At 45.8% G+C, this 21,472-nt stretch overlaps 1 protein-coding gene across 1 annotated transcript; it reads left to right on the forward strand.

Annotated features, from left to right (window-relative positions):
- Positions 1 to 644: 644 nt before the first annotated feature.
- Positions 645 to 1,426, forward strand: LOC109773471 (uncharacterized). The gene has a single exon (XM_020332163.4). It carries the CDS (start codon positions 719 to 721, stop codon positions 1,199 to 1,201), a length of 483 nt encoding a protein of 160 aa, XP_020187752.1. The 5' UTR covers positions 645 to 718; the 3' UTR covers positions 1,202 to 1,426.
- The last annotated feature ends 20,046 nt before the right edge of the window (positions 1,427 to 21,472 follow it).

Raw genomic sequence — 21,472 nt, forward strand, 5'->3', positions numbered from 1 at the left:
GTGAAGATTATATGATCACTATCATTAATTACCATTGTTATTTACTTACTTACCATCATCTAGTAATTAAATAACATTTTCTTCCATATTAGTACGTACCAGGTGAACATTATATGATCAATGTCATTAATTATTAAAATCTGAAAAATATTCTCATATAAAAAAATGGAAAACAAAAAATTTGCGGGAAAATGGTAAGACAAATTGACCACTATTCCCTCCGTTCACAAAATAAGAGGTTCTAACTTTTTTCTGATTCGGATATATATCGACATATTTTAATATGTTTGTTCACTCATTTTAGCCCGTACGTAGACCATATTGAAATGTTCAAAACGTCTTATATTCATGAACGGATGAAGTACATCATTTCTAAAAAAAAGTACAATAGAAATGATGCAAAGGCTGACCAAGGATTTCCTATATATAATATCCTGAACTCACACCAACTGTCCAACATAATCTGAGGGTTTCAGTAGACCAACTAAAATCCAATAGTTTATGGGCATCGGCATCGTCATCGTCTTTTTTCCAATTTTGCGTGTGGCGAAGCAGTGGGAAGCTCCAGCACTCGTGCCATCGACCGCACTCCATTTATATACTTTTAGAAACCGTGGGTGCGTGCTATAAATACCAAGGGTCTCCGTCCAGCTCGCCGCCGGAGACAACCACCAAACCCACGCGTCCCCTCCCCTCCTCTTTCCACAGCGCGGCGCCGATGGCCACGGCGCACTACTACCCGCCGCCGCCGCCGCCGATCGCCCACCCGCTTCCAAGGCCGCACGCCGCCGACAACGCCGTCCCCGACGACGGCGGCAGCGACAGCGAGAGCGTGGCGGAGTCGTCGTGCCCGCACCAGCACCCGCGCCGGCCGACGGCCAGGGACGAGGAGGAGGAGGAGGACGGGTGCAGCGGCAGCTGCGTGGAGGCGGACGAGTACTGGGGCTACTACTACCAGCAGCAGCAGCATCCGCAGGAAGCCGACGACGAGGAGGAGGTCAGCACGGCGAGCGTCTGGTGGAAGAAGAAACGGGCAGCGGCGGCGGCTGGTAGGGCCGGCGGCGTGTTCCCTTCGTCTTCGTCGGCTGCGGCCCGTCGTGAGGGGGAGGAGAAGAAGGCGGAGGACCCGAAGCGGGCGGCGGCGCGGCAGGAGGAGGACCGCAAGTTCTGGGCGGACTGCCTCGCCACCGGGTACCCATGAAAGCCATAGCTCAGCATGCAAAGGCCATGGCAAAAAGCCATGAGCGCCGCTAACCGAAACTGCAGCCCGACCCAAGCGTATGCCTACCTTTTTTTTTTTTTTGAAGGAGTATGCCTACCTTTGTTTGTTTGTTTGTTTGTTTTCTTTGTACATACATAATATATTCAACTCCTCAACAAGTCATTGGGTGGCGTATTTTAACCCCCGTAAGCTTTACAGAAAGAATCGATCTTCTTCTTCTTTTCTTGTTGTTGAGGGTGAAAGAATTGAATCTCTGTGCAAACTAGTACGTAGTAGAAAATACAGTGCATTTTGCTTCCTTGTTGTAGATGGGGGGTGGTCAATTAAAGCAGCGGTGGGACGCCAAAGCCAATGGCCAATGGCATTGCCGGCAGCCCCGACGCACCAACCGGTCGAGAGACATGGGAGGTGGCAGGCAAGGAGATCTCTCCGCCGCTTTAAATCCCCGTCCTTCCTCGTCAAACTCCCAATTGGACGGACAGACAGACGGTGGCCGATCACCGACGGAGCATCGCATTCCGTCCGTCCGTCCGTCCTAGGCTCATGTTCATGTAGGTCCTAGCCCGGGGGATCGCGGGGCCTGTGGAACGTGCGTCAGTTGCGCGCGCCAACGACCGGCGGGGAATATGGTCCACGCTCGGCCGCGTAACCATGTGTGTGTGTTTATGATGGTTTTGGTGCGTAAAGCGGCCGGAGTTAAATAAAGGGGGCAAAGCCAAGCTGCGGTTGCTTGTCCAATGGAAAGATGGTTTTCCCTTTTAATTATGTTTAGAAAAAACTGGCGGCTGTTGCTCAGCTTCTTTCTTTCTTTCCGAGCTACAGCTAGTACTGTGGTTGGCTTTATAGGAAGACAGCACGTGTGGCACGCCCCTGACCATGTTTTCCAGAATGTCTAGCACCTAGGCATTGTCGTAGGCGCCGGCATCCTTCGAAACAGGCGTGTGTAGGGATGAAAACGAAGCGAAAACTTTTTGTTTTTCCGGCAGAAAAATAGAAACGGAGAGAAAAGGGGGAAATGAAAGCGCAGCTCGCAAACCAGAAACGGAAATGAAACACTCAGCTTCATTTCCAAGTTTTAATATAACTTAATATTTTAATCTCTACAACATAACTTAATATTTTAATGCCTTCCAAGTTTTGGTGTTGCCAAAGTTCAGTGATACTTTGTTGGTTTCATTCTGTGTTTTTCTACGGTTCAAGGGGTCTTTGATTCTGGTGAACACTCGCTTTCGTCTCCGTGTCCATTCCGTATTGATTTTGTTTCCGGGGCTTTTGTATCAGTTTTCACTTCCGAAAAAAATTGAAAAAAAATGGGGCAGCATCCAGTTCCGTTTGCTTCAGTCGTATTTTTTCGCCAAAGAAGGGTGTCACGTCCAAACTTTGTGCTAACTGCCTGAACTGTCCTGTTACCCGACGAACCAAAAAGGAGAGCGCTAGGCGTCAACCGGCTGTAGGGGGAGAAAAGGTCAGCCACATCTACAACCGTTCCATTATCACGTGTGTGGCCGTCCGATTGGGCCAGCGCATCGTCCTCCACGCCGTGCACACTTGCATCCCATGCACCACATGGTCATCCTCCCACCTCGCATCGGCCGCACTCCACTCGCCACCATGCACAACAGTCGCCCCCCTTTGCAACATCGGCCATCACCCTGGCGCCCATCTCCGCTTGCTCAGCGCTACGGCCACACAACAACGTCGGCCTGCCTCGCAACGTCGTTGGACACTTGCAGCAACCCCTTGCAGCATTGTGGCGTTGCTTGCACATCCTAGTGCCTACCCCCCACAGCACACCGACGAAGCGTCCATCCTTGCAACATTGGATTGTAGCAACGTCGGATGCTACGACTAGCCCCTTGCAGCGCCAGGTGTGCCCCGTTACAACGATGGCTGCTACGACCACCCCTTGTAGCCGCGACGCACTCTATGGTGGCAGCGGCTACGAGGTCATGTGATTGCAACACCCTTGAGAGAGAGCCACCTTGCAACATCGGTCACCGCCTTGGAGCAACAAGGGTTGTTGTTATCACTTCATGTAACACCGACCACCGGTTGTCCCACTCCAGCGAGGTTCTGCGGTTGCAGTGTCTGCCTGTCTGGCCCCTGTAGTACCGGGTATCCATCTGGTTGATAGAGAAGGGGAATGGAGGGTGTGTGCACTCGTCGGGGCCTTGCAACACCAGAGTTGTCGGAAACACGGGGGATGCCCATGAAGCACCGGGTGGGTGTCCCTCACTCCTTGTACCAGCCGAGCTTAGCCTTATAGCGCTAATGGCTGGGTTGGCATGAGCACACAACAAGCAGTGGCAATGCCTCCTCTTGTAACATTATTGCGCCCGGGCAACACGACTTGCAACATCTTCTTCGCTCGCAAAATGATGACGAGGTTGGGCTTGCAGCATCGCATCCGGCGTCTCCCGACTCTCCGTGCACACGACCAAGTCGGCTAGCTTGCTCGATAAGGTGGAGGGGCGCTGGCAAGAGAGATGGGGACGATAGTCAATAGGAAGAGCGAAAAGAGCAAGAATCATAAGATGAGGGGATGGTGTTTGAGGCTTTGATCGGTGGGGAATGATGGGGGTGAAGGAAATATGCCCTAGAGGCAATAATAAAGTTGTTATTTATATTTCCTTATATCATGATAAATGTTTATTATTCATGCTAGAATTGTATTAACCGGAAACTTAGTACATGTGTGAATACATAGACAAACAGAGTGTCACTAGTATGCCTCTACTTGACTAGCTCGTTGAATCAAAGATGGTTAAGTTTCCTAGCCATAGACATGAGTTGTCATTTGATTAACGGGATCACATCATTAGAGAATGATGTGATTGACTTGACCCATTCCGTTAGCTTACATTCGTTCGTTTAGTATATTGCTATTGCTTTCTTCATGACTTATACATGTTCCTATGACTATGAGATTATGCAACTCCCGAATACCGGAGGAACACTTTGTGAGCTACCAAACGTCACAACGTAACTGGGTGATTATAAAGGTGCTCTATAGGTGTCTCCGATGGTACTTGTTGAGTTGGCATAGATCGAGATTAGGATTTGTCACTCCGATTGTCGGAGAGGTATCTCTGGGCCCACTCGGTAATACACATCACTATAAGCCTTGCAAGCATTGCAACTAATGAGTTAGTTGCGGAATGATGTATTAGGAACGAGTAAATAGACTTGCGGGTAATGAGATTGAACTAGGTATTGAGATACCGACGATCGAATCTCGGGCAAGTAACATACCGATGACAAAGGGAACAACGTATGTTGTTATGCGGTTTGACCGATAAAGATCTTCGTAGAATATGTGGGAGCCAATATGAGCATCCAGATTCCGCTATTGGTTATTGACCGGAGACGTGTCTCGGTCATGTCTACATAGTTCTCGAACCCGTAGGGTCCCCACGCTTAAAGTTCGGTGACGATCGGTATTATGAGTTTTTGTGTTTTGATGTACCAAATGTAGTTCGGAGTCCCGGATATGATCATGGACATGACGAGGAGTCTCGAAATGGTCGAGACGTAAAGATCGATATATTGGATGACTATATTCGGACACCGGAAGTGTTCCGGGTGGTTTCGGAGAAAACCGGAGTGCCGGAGGGTTACCGGAACCCCCCCGGGAGAAATAATGGGCCTTATGGGCCTTAGTGGAGAGAGAGGGCTGTCCTAGGGCAGGCCGCGCGCCCCTCCCCCTCTGGTCCGAATTTGACTAGGAGAGGGGGGGGCCCCTTTCCTTCTCCCTCTCCCCCTTCCTTTCCCCCTCCTAGTAGGAGTAGGAAAGAGGGGAGTCTTACTCCTACTAGGAGGAGGACTCCTCCTGGCGCGCCATAGAGGGCCGGCCGGCCTCCCCCTTGCTCCTTTATATACGGGGGCAGGGGGGCACCTCTACACACAAGTTGATCTGTTGATCTCTCCCAGCCGTGTGCGGTGCCCCCCTCCACCATAATCCACCTCGATAATATCGTAGCGGTGCTTAGGCGAAGCCCTGCGTCGGTAGCATCATCATCACCGTCATCACGCCGTCGTGCTGACGAAACTCTCCGGCGAAGCTCTGCTGGATCGGAGCTCGCGGGACGTCATCGAGTTGAACGTGTGCTGAACTCGGAGGTGTCGTGCGTTCGGTACTTGGATCGGTCGATCGTGAAGATGTACGACTACATCAACCACGTTGCCATAACGCTTTCGCTTTCGGTCTTCGAGGGTACGTGGACACACTCTCCCCTCTCGTTGCTATGCATCACCATGATCTTGCGTGTGTGTAGGAATTTTTTTGAAATTACTACATTCCCCAACAGTGGCATCCGAGCCAGGTTTATGCGTAGATGTTATACGCACGAGTAGAACACAAGTGAGTTGTGCGCGATACAAGTCATACTGCTTAGCAGCATGTCATACTTTGGTTCGGCGGTATTGTTGGATGAAGCGGCCCGGACCGACATTACGCGTACGCTTGCGCGAGACTGGTTCTACCGACGTGCTTCGCACACAGGTGGCTGGCGGGTGTCAGTTTCTCCAACTTTACTTGAACCGAGTGTGGCTACGCTCGGTCCTTGTGAAGGTTAAAACAACACTAACTTGACGAACTATCATTGTGGTTTTGATGCGTAGGTAAGAACGGTTCTTGCTCAGCCCGTAGCAGCCACGTAAAACTTGCAACAACAAAGTAGAGGACGTCTAACTTGTTTTTGCAGGGCATGTTGTGATGTGATATGGTCAAGACATGATGCTATATTTTATTGTATGAGATGATCATGTTTTGTAACGGAGTTATCGGCAACTGGCAGGAGCCATATGTTTGTCGCTTTATTGTATGCAATGCAATCGCCCTGTAATTGCTTTACTTTATCACTAAGCGGTAGCGATAGTCGTAGAAGCAACAGTTGGCGAGACGGCAACGATGCTATAATGGAGATCAAGGTGTCGCGCCGGTGACGATGGTGATCATGACGGTGCTTCGGGGATGGAGATGACAAGCACAAGATGATGATGGCCATATCATATCACTTATATTGATTGCATGTGATGTTTATCCTTTATGCATCTTATTTTTCTTTGATTGACGGTAGCATTATAAGATGATCTCTCACTAAATTTCAAGGTAAAAGTGTTCTCTCTGAGTATGCACCGTTGCCAAAGTTTGTCGTGCCGAGACACCACGTGATGATCGGGTGTGATAAGCTCAACGTTCATCTACAACGGGTGCAAGCCAGTTTTGCAGACGCAGAATACTCGGGTTAAACTTGACGAGCCTAGCATATGCAGATATGGCCTCGGAACACTGAGACCGAAAGGTCGAGCGTAAATCATATAGTAGATATGATCAACATAGTGATGTTCTGTTGGAAATATGCCCTAGAGGCAATAATAAAATGGTTATTATTATATTTCTTTGTTCATGATAATTGTCTATTGTTCATGCTATAATTGTGTTATCCGGAAATCGTAATACATGTGTGAATACATAGACCACAACGTGTCCCTAGTAAGCCTCTAGTTGACTAGCTCGTTGATCAACAGATAGTCATGGTTTCCTGACTATGGACATTGGATGTCATTGATAACGGGATCACATCATTAGGAGAATGATGTGATGGACAAGACCCAATCCTAAGCATAGCACAAAAGATCGCGTAGTTCGTTTGCTAGAGCTTTTCCAATGTCAAGTATCATTTCCTTAGACCATGAGATCGTGCAACTCCCGGATGCCGTAGGAGTGCTTTGGGTGTGCTAAACGTCACAACGTTACTGGGTGACTATAAAGGTGCACTACGGGTATCTCCGAAAGTGTCTGTTGGGTTGGCACGGATCGAGACTGGGATTTGTCACTCCGTATGACGGAGAGGTATCTCTGGGCCCACTCGGTAATGCATCATCATAATGAGCTCAATGTGACTAAGGAGTTAACCACGGGATCATGCATTATGGTACGAGTAAAGTGACTTGCCAGTAACGAGATTGAACAAGGTATTGGGATACCGACGATCGAATCTCGGGCAAGTAACGTACTGATTGACAAAGGGAATTGTATACGGGATTGATTGAATCCTCGACATCGTGGTTCATCCGATGAGATCATCGTGGAGCATGTGGGAGCCAACATGGGTATCCAGATCCCGCTGTTGGTTATTGACGGGAGAGGCGTCTCGGTCATGTCTGCATGTCTCCCGAACCCGTAGGGTCTACACACTTAAGGTTCGGTGACGCTAGGGTTTTAGAGATATTAGTATGCGGAAACCCGAAAGTTGTTCGGAGTCCCGGATGAGATCCCAGATGTCACGAGGAGTTCCGGAATGGTCCGGAGGTGAAGAATTATATATAGGAAGTCCAGTTTCGGCCACCGGGAAAGTTTCGTGGGTTATCGGTATTGTACCGGGACCACCGGGTGGGGCCACCTGTCCCGGAGGGCCCCATGGGCTGAAGTGGGAAGGGAACCAGCCCTTAGTGGGCTGGGGTGCCCCCCCTTGGGACTCCCCCTGCGCCTAGGGTTGGAAACCCTAGGGGTGGGGGCGCCCCACTTGCCTTGGGGGGCAAGCCACCCCCTTTGGCTGCCGCCCCCTCTCAGATGGGATCTCCAGGGTGTCCGGCGCCCCCCCAGGACCCCTATAAATAGTGGGGGGGGGGTGGGAGGGCAGCAGCACCACAGCCCCTGGCGCCTCCCTCTCCCCCTGCAACACCTCTCCCTCCCGCTTGTGCTTGGCGAAGCCCTGCCGGGATCCCCTCTACTTCCACCACCACGCCGTCGTGCTGCTAGATCTCCATCAACCTCTCCTTCCCCCTTGCTGGATCAAGAAGGAGGAGACGTCGCTGCTCCATACGTGTGTTGAACGCGGAGGTGCCGTCCATTCGGCACTCGGTCATCGGTGATTTGGATCACGGCGAGTACGACTCCATCAACCCCGTTCACTTGAACGCTTCCGCTCGCGATCTACAAGGGTATGTAGATGCACTCCCCTCTCTCTCCCTCGTTGCTAGATGACTCCATAGATTGATCTTGGTGATACGTAGATTTTTTTTTTAATTTCTGCAACGATCCCCAACAGTGGCATCATGAGCCAGGCCTATGCGTAGTTACTATGCACGAGTAGAACACAAAGCAGTTGTGGGAGTAGATGTTGTCAATTTTTCTTGCCACTACTAGTCTTATCTTGTTTCGGCGGCATTGTGGGATGAAGCAGCCCGGACCGACCTTACACGTACGCTTACGTGAGACAGGTTCCACCGACTGACATGCACTAGTTGCATAAGGTGGCTAGCGGGTGTCTGTCTCTCCCACTTTAGTCGGAACGGGTTCGATGAAAAGGGTCCTTATGAAGGGTAAATAGAAATTGTCATATCACGTTGTGGTTTTACGTAGGTAAGAAACGTTCTTGCTAGAAACCTATAGAAGCCACGTAAAAACTTGCAACAACAATTAGAGGACGTCTAACTTGTTTTTGCAGCATGTGCCTTGTGATGTGATATGGCCAGAAGATGTGATGAATGATATATGTGATGTATGAGATTGATCATATTCTTGTAATAGGAATCACGACTTGCATGTCGATGAGTATGACAACCGGCAGGAGCCATAGGAGTTGTCTTTATTTTTTTGTATGAACTGCGTGTCATTGAATAACGCCATGTAAATTACTTTACTTTATTGCTAAACGCGTTAGCCATAGAAGTAGAAGTAATCGTTGGCGTGACAACTTCATGAAGACACAATGATGGAGATCATGATGATGGAGATCATGGTGTCATGCCGGTGACGAAGATGATCATGTCGCCCCGAAGATGGAGATCAAAGGAGCAAAATGATATTGGCCATATCATGTCACTATTTGATTGCATGTGATGTTTATCATGTTTTGCATCTTATTTGCTTAGAACAACGGTAGTAAGTAAGATGATCCCTTATAATAATTTCAAGAAAGTGTTCCCCCTAACTGTGCACCGTTGCGAAGGTTCGTTGTTTCGAAGCACCACGTGATGATCGGGTGTGATAGATTCTAACGTTCGCATACAACGGGTGTTGACGAGCCTAGCATGTACAGACATGGCCTCGGAACACACGCAATACACTTAGGTTGACTTGACGAGCCTAGCATGTACAGACATGGCCTCGGAACACGGAGGACCGAAAGGTCGAGCATGAGTCGTATAGAAGATACGATCAACATGGAGATGTTCACCGATCTTGACTAGTCCGTCTCACGTGATGATCGGACACGGCCTAGTTAACTCGGATCATGTTTCACTTAGATGACTAGAGGGATGTCTATCTGAGTGGGAGTTCATTGAATAATTTGATTAGATGAACTTAATTATCATGAACTTAGTTTAAAATCTTTACAATATGTCTTGTAGATCAAATGGCCCATGTTGTCCTCAACTTCAACGCGTTCCTAGAGAAAACCAATCTGAAAGATGATGGCAGCAACTATACGGACTGGGTCCGGAACCTAAGGATCATCCTCACAGCTGCCAAGAAAGATTATGTCTTAGAAGCACCGCTAGGTGAAGCACCCATCCCAGAGAACCAAGACGTTATGAACGCTTGGCAATCACGTGCTGATGATTACTCCCTCGTTCAGTGCGGCATGCTTTACAGCTTAGAACCGGGGCTCCAAAAGCGTTTTGAGAAACATGGAGCATACGAGATGTTCGAAGAGCTGAAAATGGTTTTCCAAGCTCATGCCCGGGTCGAGAGATATGAAGTCTCCGACAAGTTCTTCAGCTGTAAAATGGAGGAAAATAGTTCTGTCAGTGAGCACATACTCAGAATGTCTGGGTTACACAACCTCTTGTCTCAGCTGGGAGTTAATCTCCCGGATGACGCGGTCATTGACAGAATCCTTCAGTCGCTTCCACCAAGCTACAAGAGCTTTGTGATGAACTTCAATATGCAGGGGATGGAAAAGACCATTCCCGAGGTATATTCAATGCTGAAATCAGCGGAGGTGGAGATCAAAAAGGAACATCAAGTGTTGATGGTGAATAAAACCACTAAGTTCAAGAAAGGCAAGGGTAAGAAGAACTTCAAGAAGGACGGCAAGGGAGTTGCCGGCCCGGTAAGCCAGTTGCCGGGAAGAAGTCAAAGAATGGACCTAAGCCTGAGACTGAGTGCTTTTATTGCAAGGGAAGTGGTCACTGGAAGCGGAACTACCCCAAATACTTAGCGGACAAGAAGGCCGGCAACACCAAAGGTATATGTGATATACATGTAATTGATGTGTACCTTACCAGTACTCGTAGTAGCTCCTAGGTATTTGATACCGGTGCGGTTGCTCATATTTGTAACTCAAAACAGGAGCTGCGGAATAAGCGGAGACTGGCGAAGGACGAGGTGACGATGCGCGTCGGGAATGGTTCCAAGGTCGATGTGATCGCCGTCGGCACGCTACCTCAGCATTTACCTACGGGATTAGTTTTAAACCTCAATAATTGTTATTTAGTGCCAGCTTTGAGCATGAACATTGTATCTGGATCTCGTTTAATTCGAGATGGCTACTCATTTAAATCCGAGAATAATGGTTGTTCTATTTATATGAGAGATATGTTTTATGGTCATGCCCCGCTGGTCAATGGTTTATTCTTGATGAATCTCGAACGTGATGTTACACATATTCATAGTGTGAATACCAAAAGATGTAAAGTTGATAACGATAGTCCCACATACTTGTGGCACTGCCGCCTTGGTCACATTGGTGTCAAACGCATGAAGAAGCTCCATGCAGATGGACTTTTGGATTCTCTTGATTACGAATCATTTGACACGTGCGAACCATGCCTCATGGGTAAGATGACCAAGACTCCGTTCTCCAGAACAATGGAGCGGGCAACCAACTTATTGGAAATCATACATACCGATGTGTGCGGTCCAATGATTGTTGAGGCTCGCGGAGGATATCGTTATGTTCTCACTCTCACTGATGACTTAAGTAGATATGGGTATGTCTACCTATTGAAACACAAGTCTGAAACCTTTGAAAAGTTCAAGGAATTTCAGAGTGAGGTTGAGAATCAACGTGACAGGAAAATAAAGTTCTTACGATCAGATCATGGTGGAGAATATTTAAGTCACGAATTTGGTACGCACTTAAGGAAATGTGGAATTGTTTCACAACTCACGCCGCCTAGAACACCTCAGCGAAACGGTGTGTCCGAACGTCGTAATCGCACTCTATTGGATATGGTGTGATCTACGATGTCTCTTACCGATCTACCGCTCTCATTTTTGGGCTATGCTTTAGAGACTGCCGCATTCACTTTAAATAGGGCTCCGTCGAAATCCGTTGAGACGACACCGTATGAATTATGGTTTGGGAAGAAACCTAAGCTGTCGTTTCTAAAAGTTTGGGGATGCGATGCTTATGTCAAGAAACTTCAACCTGAAAAGCTCGAACCCAAGTCGGAAAAATGCGTCTTCATAGGATACCCTAAGGAAACTATTGGGTATACCTTCTACCTCAGATCCGAAGGCAAGATCTTTGTTGCCAAGAACGGGTCCTTTCTGGAGAAATAGTTTCTCTCGAAAGAATTAAGTGGGAGGAAAGTGGAACTTGATGAGGTGACAGTCACCCCTTCCGAACCGGAAAGTAGCGCAGCGCGGGAAGATGTTCCTGTGGTGCCTACACCGACTGGGGAGGAAGTTAATGATGATGATCATGAAACTTCGGATCAAGTTACTGCTGAACTTCGTAGGTCCACAAGGACACGTTCCGCACCAGAGTGGTACGGCAACCCTGTCCTAGAAATCATGTTGTTAGACAATGGTGAACCTTCGAACTATGAAGAAGCGATGGCGGGCCCGGATTCCGACAAATGGCTAGAAGCCATGAAATCCGAGATAGGATCCATGTATGAAAACAAAGTATGGACTTTGACTGACTTGCCCGATGATTGGCGAGCCATAGAAAATAAATGGATCTTTAAGAAGAAGACAGACGCGGATGGTAATGTGACCATCTATAAGGCTCGACTTGTCGCTAAGGGTTATCGACAAGTTCAAGGGGTTGACTACGATGAGACTTTCTCACCCGTAGAGAAGCTGAAGTCCGTCCGAATCATGTTAGCAATTGCCGCATTCTATGATTATGAGATATGGCAAATGGACGTCAAAACGGCATTCCTTAACGGCTTTCTTAAGGAAGAATTGTATATGATGCAGCCGGAAGGTTTTGTCGATCCTAAGAATGCTAACAAGGTATGCAAGCTCCAGCGCTCCATTTATGGGCTGGTGCAAGCATCTCGGAGTTGGAACATTCGTTTTGATGAGATGATCAAAGCGTTTGGGTTTACACAGACTTATGGAGAAGCCTGTGTTTACAAGAAAGTGAGTGGGAGCTCTGTAGCATTTCTCTTATTATATGTGGATGACATACTATTGATGGGAAATGATATAGAATTCTTGGAAAGTATAAAGGCCTATTTGAATAAGTGTTTTTCAATGAAGGACCTTGGAGAAGCTGCTTATATATTAGGCATCAAGATCTATAGAGATAGATCAAGACGCCTCATTGGTCTTTCATAGAGTACGTACCTTGACAAGATATTGAAGAAGTTCAATATGGATCAGTCCAAGAAGGGGATCTTGCCTGTATTGCAAGGTGTGCAATTGAGCACGGCTCAATGCCCGACCACGGCAGAAGATAGAGAAAAGATGAGTGTCATCCCCTATGCCTCGGCCATAGGGTCTATTATGTATGCCATGTTGTGTACCAGACCTGATGTAAACCTTGCCGTAAGTTTGGTAGGAAGGTACCAAAGTAATCCCGGCATGGAACACTGGACAGCGGTCAAGAATATCCTGAAGTACCTGAAGAGGACTAAGGATATGTTTCTCGTTTATGAAGGTGACGAAGAGCTCGTCGTAAAGGGTTACGTCGACGCTAGCTTCGACACAGATCTGGATGACTCGAAGTCACAAACCGGATACGTGTATATTTTGAATGGAGGGGCAGTAAGCTGGTGCAGCTGCAAGCAAAGCGTCGTGGCGGGATCTACATGTGAAGCGGAGTACATGGCAGCCTCAGAGGCAGCGCAAGAAGCAATCTGGATGAAGGAGTTCATTACCGACCTAGGGGTGATTCCCAATGCGTCGGGCCCGATGACTCTCTTCTGTGACAACACTGGAGCTATTGCTCTTGCCAAGGAGCCCAGGTTTCACAGGAAGACCAGGCATATCAAGCGTCGCTTCAACTCCATTCGTGAAAGTGTTCAAAATGGAGACATAGATATTTGTAAAGTACATACAGACCTGAATGTAGCAGATCCGTTGACTAAACCTCTCCCTAGAGCAAAACATGATCAACACCAGATTTCTATGGGTGTTCGATTCATCACAGTGTAACTAGATTATTGACTCTAGTGCAAGTGGGAGACTGTTGGAAATATGCCCTAGAGGCAATAATAAAATGGTTATTATTATATTTCTTTGTTCATGATAATTGTCTATTGTTCATGCTATAATTGTGTTATCCGGAAATCGTAATACATGTGTGAATACATAGACCACAACGTGTCCCTAGTAAGCCTCTAGTTGACTAGCTCGTTGATCAACAGATAGTCATGGTTTCCTGACTATGGACATTGGATGTCATTGATAACGGGATCACGTCATTAGGAGAATGATGTGATGGACAAGACCCAATCCTAAGCATAGCACAAAAGATCGTGTAGTTCGTTTGCTAGAGCTTTTCCAATGTCAAGTATCATTTCCTTAGACCATGAGATCGTGCAACTCCCGGATGCCGTAGGAGTGCTTTGGGTGTACCAAACGTCACAACGTTACTGGGTGACTATAAAGGTGCACTACGGGTATCTCCGAAAGTGTCTGTTGGGTTGGCACGGATCGAGACTGGGATTTGTCACTCCGTATGACGGAGAGGTATCTCTGGGCCCACTCGGTAATGCATCATCATAATGAGCTCAATGTGACTAAGGAGTTAACCACGGGATCATGCATTATGGTACGAGTAAAGTGACTTGCCGGTAACGAGATTGAACAAGGTATTGGGATACCGACGATCGAATCTCGGGCAAGTAACGTACCGATTGACAAAGGGAATTGTATACGGGATTGATTGAATCCTCGACATCGTGGTTTATCCGATGAGATCATCGTGGAGCATGTGGGAGCCAACATGGGTATCCAGATCCCACTGTTGGTTATTGACCGGAGAGGCGTCTCGGTCATGTCTGCATGTCTCCCGAACCCGTAGGGTTTACACACTTAAGGTTCGGTGACGCTAGGGTTGTAGAGATATTAGTATGCGGAAACCCGAAAGTTGTTCGGAGTCTCGGATGAGATCTCGGATGTCACGAGGAGTTCCGGAATGGTCCGGAGGTGAAGAATTATATATAGGAAGTCCAGTTTCGGCCACCGGGAAAGTTTTGGGGGTTATCGGTATTGTACCGGGACCACCGGAAGGGTCCCGGGGGTCCACTGGGTGGGGCCACCTGTCCCGGAGGGCCCCATGGGCTGAAGTGGGAAGGGAACCAGCCCTTAGTGGGCTGGGGTGCCCCCCTTGGGCCTCCCCCTGCGCCTAGGGTTGGAAACCCTAGGGGTGGGGGCGCCCCACTTGCCTTGGGGGGCAAGCCACCCCCTTTGGCCGCCGCCCCCTCTCAGATGGGATCTCCAGGGTGGCCGGCGCCCCCAGGACTCGTATAAATAGTGGGGGGGAGGGAAGGCAGCAGCACCACAACCCCTGGCGCCTCCCTCTCCCCCTGCAACAGCTCTCCTTCCCGCTTGTGCTTGGCGAAGCCCTGCCGGGATCCCCGCTACTTCCACCACCACACCGTCGTGCTGCTGGATCTCCATCAACCTCTCCTTCCCCCTTGCTGGATCAAGAAGGAGGAGACATCGCTGCTCCGTACGTGTGTTGAACGCGGAGGTGCCGTCCGTTCGGCACTCGGTCATCGGTGATTTGGATCACGGCGAGTACGACTCCATCAACCCCGTTCACTTGAACGCTTCCGCTCGTGATCTACAAGGGTATGTAGATGCACTCCCCTCTCTCTCTCGTTGCTAGATGACTCCATAGATTGATCTTGGTGATACGTAGAATTTTTTTTAATTTCTGCAACGATCCCCAACATGTTCACCATTGAAAACTACTCCATCTCACGTGATGATCGAACATGGTTTAGTTGATATGGATATTGTGATCACTTAGATGATTAGAGGGATGTCTATCTAAGTGGGAGTTCTTAAGTAATATGATTAATTGAACTTTAATTTATCATGAACTTAGTCTTGGTAGTATTATCATATCTATGTTGTAGATCAATAGCTCGCGTTTAGCTCCCCTGTTTTATTTTTGATATGTTCCTAGAGAAAACTAAGTTGAAAGATGTTAGTAGAAATGATGCGGATTGGATCCGTGATCTGAGGATTATCCTCATTGCTGCACAGAAGAATTATGTCCTTGATGCACCGCTAGGTGACAGACCGATTGCAGGAGAAAATGCAGACGTTATGAACATTTGGCAAGCTCGATATGATGACTACTTGATAGTTTAGTGCACCATGCTTTACGGCTTAGAATCGGGGCTTCAAAGACGTTTTTGAAACGCCACGGGGCATACGAGATGTTCCAAGAGTTGAAATTAGTATTTCAGACTCATGCCCATGTCGAAAGGTATGAGACCTTTTACAAGTACTTTGCCTACAAGATGGAGGAGAATAGCTCAGCTAGTGAGCATGTGCTCAGAATGTCTGAGTACTACAATCACTTAAATCAAGTGGGAGTTAATCTTCCAGATAAGATAGTGATTGAAAAAGTTCTCTAGTCACTATCACCAAGTTACTAGAACTTCGTGATGAACTATAATATGCAAGGGATAATGGAAACGATTCCCAAGCTCTTCGTGATGCTGAAAATCAATGAAGGTAGAAATCAAGAAAAGCATCAAGTGTTGATGGTTGACAAGACCACTAGTTTCAAGAAAAGGGCAAAGGGAAGAAGGGGAACTTCAAAAAGAACAGCAAGCAAGTTGCTGCTCAAGTGAAGAAGCCCAAGTCTGGACCTAAACCTGAGACTGAGTGCTCCTACTGCAAAGGGACTGGTCACTGGAAGCGGAACTGCCCCAAGTATTTGGCGGATAAGAAGGATGGCAAAGTGAACAAAGGTATATTTGATATACTTCTTATTGATGTGTACTTTACTAGTGTTTATAGCAACGCCTCGGCATTTGATTCTTGTTCAGTTGCTAAGAGTAGTAACTCGAAACGGCAGTTGCAGAATGAACATAAACTAGTTAAGGGTGAGGTGACGATGTGTGTTGGAAGTAGTTGCAAGATTGATATGATCATCATCGCACACTCCCTATACTTTCGGGATTAGTGTTGAATCTAAGTAAGTGTTATTTGGTGTTTGCGTTGAGCATAAATATGATTTGATCATGTTTATTGCCATACGGTTATTCATTTAAGTTAGAGAATAATTGTTGTTCTGTTTACATGAATAAAACCTTCTATGGTCATACACCCAATGAAAATGGTTTGTTGGATCTCGATCGTAGTGATACACATATTCATAATGTCGAAGCCAAAAGATGCAAAGTTAATAATGATAGTGCAAGTTATTTGTGGCACTGCCGTTTAGGTCATATTGGTGTAAAGCACATGAAGAAACTCCATGCTGATGGGATTTTGGAATCACTTGATTATGAATCACTTGATGCTTGCGAACCATGCCTTATGGGCAAGATGACTAAAACTCCGTTCTCCGGAACAATGGAGTGAGCAACTGACTTACTGGAAATAATACATACTGATGTATGCGATCCGATGAGTGTTAAGGCTTGCGACGGGTATCGTTATTTTTTGACCTTCACAAATGATTTGAGCAGATATGGGTATATCTACTTGATGAAACATAAATCTGAAACATTTGAAAAGTTCAAAGAATTTCAGAGTGAAGTGGAAAATCATCGTAACAAGAAAATAAAGTTGCTACGATCTGATCGTGGAGGAGAATATTTGAGTTACGAGTTTGGTCTTCAATTGAAACAATGCGGAATAGTTTCGCAACTCACGCCACCTGGAACAGCACAATGTAATGGTGTGTATGAACATTGTAACCGTACTTTATTAGATATGGTGCAATCTATGATGTCTCTTACCAATCTACCACTATCGTTTTGGGGTTATGCATTAGAGACAACTGCATTCACGTTAAATACGGCACCATCTAAATCCGTTGAGACGACACCATATGAACTGTGGTTTGGCAAGAAACCAAAGTTGTCATTTCTTAAAGTTTGGGGTTGCGATGCTTATGTGAAAAAGTTTCATCCTGATAAGCTCAAACCCAAATCAGAGAAATGTGTCTTCATAGGATACCCAAAGGAGACAGTTGGGTACACCTTCTATCACAGATCCGAAGGCAAGACATTCGTTGCTAAGAATGGATCCTTTCTAGAGAAGGAGTTTCTCTCGAAAGAAGTGAGTGGGAGGAAAGTAGAACTTGATGAGGTAATTGTACCTACTCTCGAATTGAAAAGTAGCTCATCACTGAAATCAGTTCCAGTGATGCCTACACGAAATAGTGAGGAAGTTAATGATGATGATCATGAAACTTAAGATCAAGTTTCTACTGAACCTCGTAGGTCAACCAGAGTAAGATCCGCACCAGAGTGGTACGGTAATCCTGTTTTGGGAGTCATGTTACTAGACCATGACGAACCTGCGAACTACGAGGAAGCGATGATGAGCCCAGATTCCGCGAAATGGTTTGAGGCCATGAAATCTGAGATAGGATCCATATGTGAGAACAAAGTATGGACTTTGATTGACTTGCCCGATGATTGGTGAGCCATTAAGAATAAATGGATTTTCAAGAGGAAGACAGATGTTGATAGTAGTGTTACTATCTACAAAGCTCGAATTGTCGCAAAAGGTTTTCGACAAGTTCAAGGTGTTGTCTATGATGAGATTTTCTCACTCGTATCGATGCTTAAGTCTGTCCGAATCATGTTAGCAATTGCCGCATTTTATGAAATCTGGCAAATGGATAACAAAACTGCAATACTTAATGGATTTATTAAAGAAGAGTTGTATATGATGCAACTAGAAGGTTTTGTCAATCCTAAAGGTGCTAATAAAATGTGCAAGCTCCAGCGATCCATCTGTGGACTGGTGCAAGCATCTCAGAGTTGGAATAGACGCTTTGATGAGTTGATCAAAGCATATAGTTTTATACAGATTTGTGGTGAAGCCTGTATTTAGAAGAAAGTGAGTGGGAGCACTACAACATTTCTGATAAATATATGTGAATGACATATTGTTGATCGGAAATAATGTAGAATTTTCTGGAAAGCATAAAGGAGTATTTGAAAAGGAGTTTTTCAAAGAAAGACCTCGGTGAAGCTGCTTACATATTGAGCATCAAGATCAAGACGCTTGATAAATTTTTTCAATGAGTACATACCTTGACAAGATTTTGAAGTAGTTCAAAATGGAACAGTCAAAGAAAGAGTTCTTGCCTGTGTTACAAGGTATGAAATTGAGTAAGACTCAAAACCCGACCACAGCAGAAGATAGAAAGAGAATGAAAGTCATTCCCTATGCCTCAGCCATAGGTTCTATAAAGTATGCCATGCTGTATACCAGATCTATTGTATACCCTATAGTGAGTTTGGCAAGGGAGTACAATAGTGATCTAGGAGTAGATCACTGAACAGCGGTCAAAATTATCCTTAGTGGAATAAGGATATGTTTCTCGATTATGGAGGTGACAAAAGGTTCGTCGTAAAGGGTTACGTCGATGCAAGTATTGGCACTGATCTGGACGACTCTAAATCTCAATCTGGATACATATTGAAAGTGGGAGCAATTAGCTAGAGTAGCTCCGTGCAGAGCATTGTTAACATAGAATATTTGTAACATACATGCGGCTCTGAATGTGGCAGACCCGTTAACTAAACTTCTCTCACAAGCAAAACATGATCACACCTTAGTATTTTTAGGTGTTAATCACATAGCGATGTGAACTAGATTATTGACTCTAGTAAACCCTTTGGGTGTTGGTCACATGGCGATATGGACTATGTAGCGATGGCAATGGGTGCCCATTACCCGCATACCCTGCGGGTAAAAACCCTATTAGGGCAAGGGTATGGGTCTAAAAAATACCCATGGGGTACATAAACAGGAAAATTTCACACCCATCGGGTATATTGGGTATGGGTATGGTTTAGTATAACCCATACCCATGTACCCATGTACCCGCATATATTCTGACAAATAGACCTTATATATTAGGGATAATTAGATTTATGCCCCTAGTTGTGTCCCACTCGTCTGTTTTACCCCTAATTCCCAAAAGTCACCGGTTCTGTCCAAATTACTTTACTCCTCTTATGCTTTTGCCCTTTGACCGTTTGACCGTCAGTTTGAAAACTTCATAACTAATTCATACTAAATCAGAAAAATGCAAATAAGATACCAAAATGTTCAGAAAAACATCACCTATAAGTCAGTGTCATTTGCATTCATGAAAAAAGTGTTGGAAAGTGCCCATCCGAGTTTTAGCTCTTATGCTACCACCATGAATAGTAAATCTAAAAAAGTTCAAAAATAATTTGGCGGCAAAGAATGACAAATGTTTTAAGTGCCTGCCAAGTTTCATTAGGGAATAACATTCGTGGGTGCCACGGCAAAAAAAACAATCAGCACTCCAAAATAGATTATTTTTTTCCCACGACTTCCACAAATGTCATTCCCTAATGAAACTTGGCAAGCACTTAGAACACTTGTCGTTCTTTGCCACCATATTTTTTTGAATTTTTTTAGAGTTTACTATTCATGGTGGTATCAAAAGAGCTAAAACTCGGATGTGCACTTTCCAACACTTTTTTCATGAATGCAAATGACACTGACATATAGGTGATGTTTTTCTGAACATTTTGGTATCTTATTTGCATTTTTTAAAATTTGTATGAATTAGTTATGAAGTTTTCAAACTGACGGTCAAACGGTCAAAGGGCAAAAGCATAAGAGGATCAAAGTGACTTGGACAGAACCGGTGACTTTTGGGAATTAGGGGTAAAACAGACGAGTGGGACACAACTAGGGGCATAAATCTAATTATCCCTATATATTATTGTCCACATATTAAACATATTATATTTACATGAATCCCATAGCCCTAACAAGACCTCATCATGCATTCATGTTAGGCCGCCACACCACAATAGCTAGCCCACGAACGAGTATGCGTTGATGTCATGATGAGTTGTTGTTTATAAATTATTGTTATAAGTTGTTGTTTATGACTATGTAATGCTCAAATTGGCGTGTTGCAAATATGTGTAATTTTACCCGCGGGTACCCACTTACCCTGATGGGTGACGGGTATGGGAAAAAATAGTACCCATCAATGGGTAGGGTACGGGTGATGGGTAAGGTTTGGGATGATGGGTAAGGGTATGGGATGGCTCCACCCGTACCCCAACCCTGCGGGTGCCATCCCTGGGACTATGGGTGTTAAATCACATGGCGATGTGAACTAGATTATTGACTCTAGTGCAAGTGGGAGACTGAAGGAAATATGCCCTAGAGGCAATAATAAAGTTGTTATTTTTATTTCCTTATATCATGATAAATGTTTATTATTCATGCTAGAATTGTATTAACCGGAAACTTAGTACTTGTGTGAATACATAGACAAACAGAGTGTCACTAGTATGCCTCTACTTGACTAGCTCGTTGAATCAAAGATGGTTAAGTTTCCTAGCCATAGACATGAGTTGTCATTTGATTAACAGGATCACATCATTAGAGAATGATGTGATTGACTTGACCCATTCCGTTAGCTTACATTCGATCGTTTAGTATATTGCTATTGCTTTCTTCATGACTTATACATGTTCCTATGACTATGAGATTATGCAACTCCTGAATACCGGAGGAACACTTTGTGAGCTACCAAACGTCACAATGTAACTGGGTGATTATAAAGGTGCTCTACAGGTGTCTCCGATGGTACTTGTTGAGTTGGCATAGATCGAGATTAGGATTCGTCACTCCGATTGTCAGAGAGGTATCTCTGGGCCCACTCAGTAATACATCTCACTATAAGCCTTGCAAGCATTGCAACTAATGAGTTAGTTGCGGAATGATGTACTACGGAACGAGTAAAGAGACTTGCCGGTAACGAGATTGAACTAGGTATTGAGATACCGACGATCGAATCTCGGGCAAGTAACATACCGATGACAAAGGGAACAACGTATGTTGTTATGCGGTTTGAC

Source organism: Aegilops tauschii, chromosome 2 (assembly GCF_002575655.3).
Source record: "Aegilops tauschii subsp. strangulata cultivar AL8/78 chromosome 2, Aet v6.0, whole genome shotgun sequence".
Taxonomy (NCBI): Eukaryota; Viridiplantae; Streptophyta; class Magnoliopsida; order Poales; family Poaceae; genus Aegilops; species Aegilops tauschii.